This window comes from Takifugu rubripes, chromosome 20 (assembly GCF_901000725.2).
Source record: "Takifugu rubripes chromosome 20, fTakRub1.2, whole genome shotgun sequence".
NCBI classification, from domain to species: domain Eukaryota; kingdom Metazoa; phylum Chordata; class Actinopteri; order Tetraodontiformes; family Tetraodontidae; genus Takifugu; species Takifugu rubripes.
The window spans coordinates 11,898,523-11,903,050 of NC_042304.1; the positions used below are offsets into that span (position 1 = coordinate 11,898,523).

The following is a 4,528-nucleotide window of genomic DNA, read 5'->3' on the forward strand; positions in this document are numbered from 1 at the left end:
CTGTTTATAACACATGACATTTATTTAGAATGCAAAAAAAAAGGATTTATTCAATAAAGCAGAACTTAAATATGTAGACATTATGCAAAGAGCCCCCACCAGTGCAGGAGTGTCTTGAAATACATCACTTTTTATGACGGTCATGTTTTTTTATGATATCTAACAGACTGTTTGTAGTGACCAGCACATCATCCGATCCGTGCTTGACTTTCTGCTTTTGCCTCCTTTGCTGCTCATGGAGGTGCGGAGAGTTCAGGAGCTGAGGGGGCAGGATGGACCCGGTGGGTTTGACCCTGTTTACCACCTCCAAGAAGAGCCTCTTGTTGTTGTTATTCAGAAAGGTGATGGCGGTTCCTCTGTGTCCCAGTCGACCAGCCCTGCCCACCTAGATGGGAGCAATAAGGTCCAAATTATAGTCACTTTTTTCATGATAAGTTCCCCCCAAATAGCTCTGACTTAATTATTACAATCTCAGATACTAGTTAAAGTACTTCTCTAAGTGTCTATTCTGGATACCACTGACCTGATGGACGTACTCATCCATTGTGTTTGGCATGTCAAAATTCACCACAAGTCTGACATTGACAAGGTCGAGTCCTCTGCCGAGTACTCCGGTACTGATCACCACTTCAAAGTCTCCATCCAGAAGACCCTGCAAACAAACTGTCAGTCTTTTTCTTTTTCTTTTTCAAACTTTCTAATCTTCACAAATAAAATCCTTAGTTTTTTGGACAAATGTGACATTATTACCGTGGTTATTGTTTATTTTTTTAGTTGCACACATGTCTATGTCTCTTTGACTTCATTAGATTTGGGCTCTTTATTGTGTGTCTGTGGAGCAACTGTTTACCCTTTGCAGATTAATAAAAATTCAGATTGCCTCTGTCCTCACCCTGAGGATGCGGTTGCGTTCCCACTGGCTCTTGTCAGAGTGGATTGCCACAGTTTTGAGGTCTGTCACCTTGGCGACCGCCTCGCACAGCAAATCGGCGCCCAGTTTACAGTCAACAAACACGACCACCGGAGGCTGGTACAGCTTACTGTCCTGAAAAACCACAAAGATTAACACACCAAAATAGGATTTGACTTTATTTACTTTACCTTAATCACACATTAAAACAAACTTCATCCTCTATAATTTAGATGTCCCCCTCAGTTTCAATCTAGAGGATTTATGACTCATTTTATACAAAACCTTTGGTTGTCTTCATCCAAATCCACTTTAATATATCTAATATGCCAAAAGCTCAAAGGCTTTGAAAGAAATATTCACAAGGATTTTATAATCCTCTGCTCCCCATGCATGTCTGTTAATTTCTAGATGTCTGGGGCCTTTAGTTGGTATATTAGCCACTCAGTGTCTGTCACAAGTACATTCATGCTGCTGCCCTCCATCACCATCCAGTCTTGACAGATTCATCATTGTCATTAGCAGCTCACATCATCCATGTCTGGACTCTATGGAGGATTGATTAATGCTGTCATAAGAGCTGTCTTTTTATCACAACAAAGTCTAAGCGTCAAATTGATTTACAGTTCATAACAGACACGTTTGCTCTTCAACTCTTGGTCTTCATTAAATTATCTTGGGCTTGTTAAGTCCTGGCACTCAAGGACAACTTGGTTTGGTGGAGAAACCCCAAAATAATACAAGAGTTAGTTATAACCTTCCAAACACTTTTAACAGGTTTTCTAAAACAACTCTTCTCTCCCTGTGAAAATGGTGCCGTCCATTGCTAGGATTCCTGGAGTGGGGCCATGGATCGGGGCCCACCCATTTCCTCCAGACAGGGGCCAGCACTGCAGCAATGGCCGGCTATATATAGTTTAGTGGGAGGCTGTTTTCTTAAGCAAAGGAAGTACAAAGCCTAAACCCTCACTTAAAGGAACTTTGAGTTGGGACTATTTTGTTGGTAACATTTTAGGCGAAACCTGCTTCAGAAATATGCCTTTTGACTGGAGCTTCATCCCAAATTTAACTGTATATCAGCTAAAATATTTGAAAAAAAAAAAAAAAGACTACAAGCAAAAGAATCCTACATTCAGAATTTCGAACAGCTTCCTCTTCTTGGAGGGTTCCTCTATCCACAGCAAAATCTGCCTCACATTTGCACAGGGCTGATTCTTCTCTCCAATAACAATGCGGACAGGGTCGTGAACCAGTCGGGCAGCCAGCTCCTCGGTCCCTGCAGGGATGGTTGCAGACACCAGCAGCGTCTGCCGCTCTTCGGGTACTTGTTCCAATACCTCCAGCACCTGCTGCTGGAAGCCCATTTTCAACATGGTGTCGACCTAAAAGATATACCACACACACACACACACACACACAAGTGGGCTTTTCACCAAGTCTGCTGTGAATGCTTTTTCAAAAATAAACTTAAAGTATAGGTATGATTCAAATGCACTGATGAATAATATTTCACGTCACACTATGTCTGCGATACCTCGTCAATCACCACCACCTTCAGTTTGTCCAGCCGCACTGCCTTCTGCTTTAAGATCTCAAGGAGTCGGCCGGGTGTGGCAATGATAATCTATAAGGGATTAAGAGAAGCAGAGAATGATGAAATAAAAGGATAAAGGCTCAACAACAATGAAAGAATTAGGTGAGAAAGTAGACTGTACTTTGATGATTTGTTTCAGGCGGTGGAGCTGTGGAGGAAGGGGCATGCCACCGACCAGCAATGCTGTTCTCATGTTAGGGAGGCCCATCACCACCTCCTTGGCCTGTCTCTCTATTTGAATGGCCAACTCCCTGGTGGGTGTCAATATGAGGGCCACAGGACCTTTCGCACTGAGAGCTGGTTTCTAAAAGTAAACAAACAACAACTCACTTGGGTTGTAGGTGACAGCATTTGCAATGGTTTAATCATGGGAATCTGTAAAGAACAAATGATGATTCCAGTAAAACTCAAACGATGTGTACACACTGTAGATATTATGCGTTACTGTACCTGCAGTGCCCTCGTGACCACTGGCATCAGGAAGGCTATAGTCTTTCCTGATCCCGTGTCAGCGCTGGCGATCACATCCCTGCCTGTGAGCCCAACAGGGACCATCTGCATCTGGATGGGTGTGGGGGCCTCATAGCCTGCCTTTTTCAGGTTGCTGTTCAGCGTGGCAGGAAAGCCACAGTGTTCAAACTCAACAATGGGTCTGGTGATATGGCTTCCTTGGGTTTCAATGCCCAGCTCTTGTTTAATTCTTTGTACCTGCTCATCTGTTAACCCAGATATGAACTGATCTTCCCTGTAGGAATAATCTGTCTCACCCCCACCACGCAGCCTGCTATGTGCTGCTGGCTGTTGAGTCCTTTTATCTTCATTATTGTCCTTGGTGTTAAACACATCTCCTCCGGTTCCCAAGCCCATTTGGACTAGGTGACGAGCTTTGCACTCAAGGCTACAAACATCATTGTCAGTGCTGTCACAAATGTACTCGCCATAGCGACCGCACATCACGCAGACAGGTTCCCCTGGCTCTGGCCACCTCTGTAGCTTCTTAAAAGATTTAACTGGTTCTTCCTCCTCCTCTTCAGAATCACTTGAGTTTTGCACGTCGCTGGTTGTTTTTGGTTTCTCGTCCTGTGTTTCAGCACCTTCACCAGTTTGCCCTGTATCGCCTTGTTGTTTCAATGTTTCATGCATTTTTTCATTTTGAAGAGGCAGGACTGAACTGTCCTCATCTTTACTCTCATCCTGCTCTACTTTACTCTTCTTGGCCTGACTTGTGCTCTCTACAGGTCTCTTGACCTTCACGGCTCTTGGCATAAACATGTTTGGCTTATTAACACTCAAGAAGTTGAGAATAAATAAATTTTAAGGGGAAGTCGCGGTAAAGATAACTTTCGAAAACTGCGATTTTAGGCATTTATCTTTATGTGTTTTCGCCTATTAGCATTTCAGCGAGCTGTGGATTACTGTAAACCGCTAACGGTGCTGGACACGGACTATCTTTTCTTTTATTTGACACACACCACAGATCAGCTATAACTGGCCCAATAAGGACTAAAAGTAAATGACGTATTCTCTAAATGTGACATAAAAATGAAGAGCGGTACCTCCACGCAACATTCTCCAACGATTCCGAAGAAAACAAGAAAACAATGACTGGCGCAGGAAATTGACGTCACAACGCTTTGGTCGATGGGAAATGTATTTCGTGCTGAGTCTCCGTACTGCGGCGCCGCTTGTCGTATTCTCCCTAGTGTAATTAATTCCCAGGTTCTTTTTTTACACGTTTACAAAAAATACAAATTAATTTACGATGTGCAAATAAACACCAGCAAATCCATCTGGCTTCTTGCTTTTCGATAACTGTATTCAATGGTCCCCTTGCATGTAATGCTCGTGAGGAAACCACAAACGCAACGTCTAATCATTGTATTGAGAACAATATTATAAAATTAAGATTTAAATACGTATGTTGTGGAGATAACTATATTACTAAGATACATGTGTTATGCTTGCATACTATAATTGGAAACAAAACAATACATTAGCCTTAGAGGCTTAACCAGTAAACTTCT

At 42.7% G+C, this 4,528-nt stretch overlaps 1 protein-coding gene across 1 annotated transcript; it reads right to left on the reverse strand.

Moving 5' to 3' along the window:
- Window positions 1-23: 23 nt before the first annotated feature.
- On the reverse strand, window positions 24-4,133 carry ddx59 (DEAD (Asp-Glu-Ala-Asp) box polypeptide 59). The gene is made up of 7 exons (XM_003974300.3): window positions 2,955-4,133; window positions 2,626-2,808; window positions 2,445-2,534; window positions 2,041-2,292; window positions 893-1,045; window positions 524-652; window positions 24-385 (listed from the first exon to the last, which is right to left on the reverse strand). The coding sequence occupies exons 1-7, from the start codon at window positions 3,774-3,776 to the stop codon at window positions 125-127; spliced, it is 1,890 nt and encodes a 629-aa protein (XP_003974349.2). The 5' UTR covers window positions 3,777-4,133; the 3' UTR covers window positions 24-124.
- Between the last annotated feature and the right edge of the window lie 395 nt (window positions 4,134-4,528).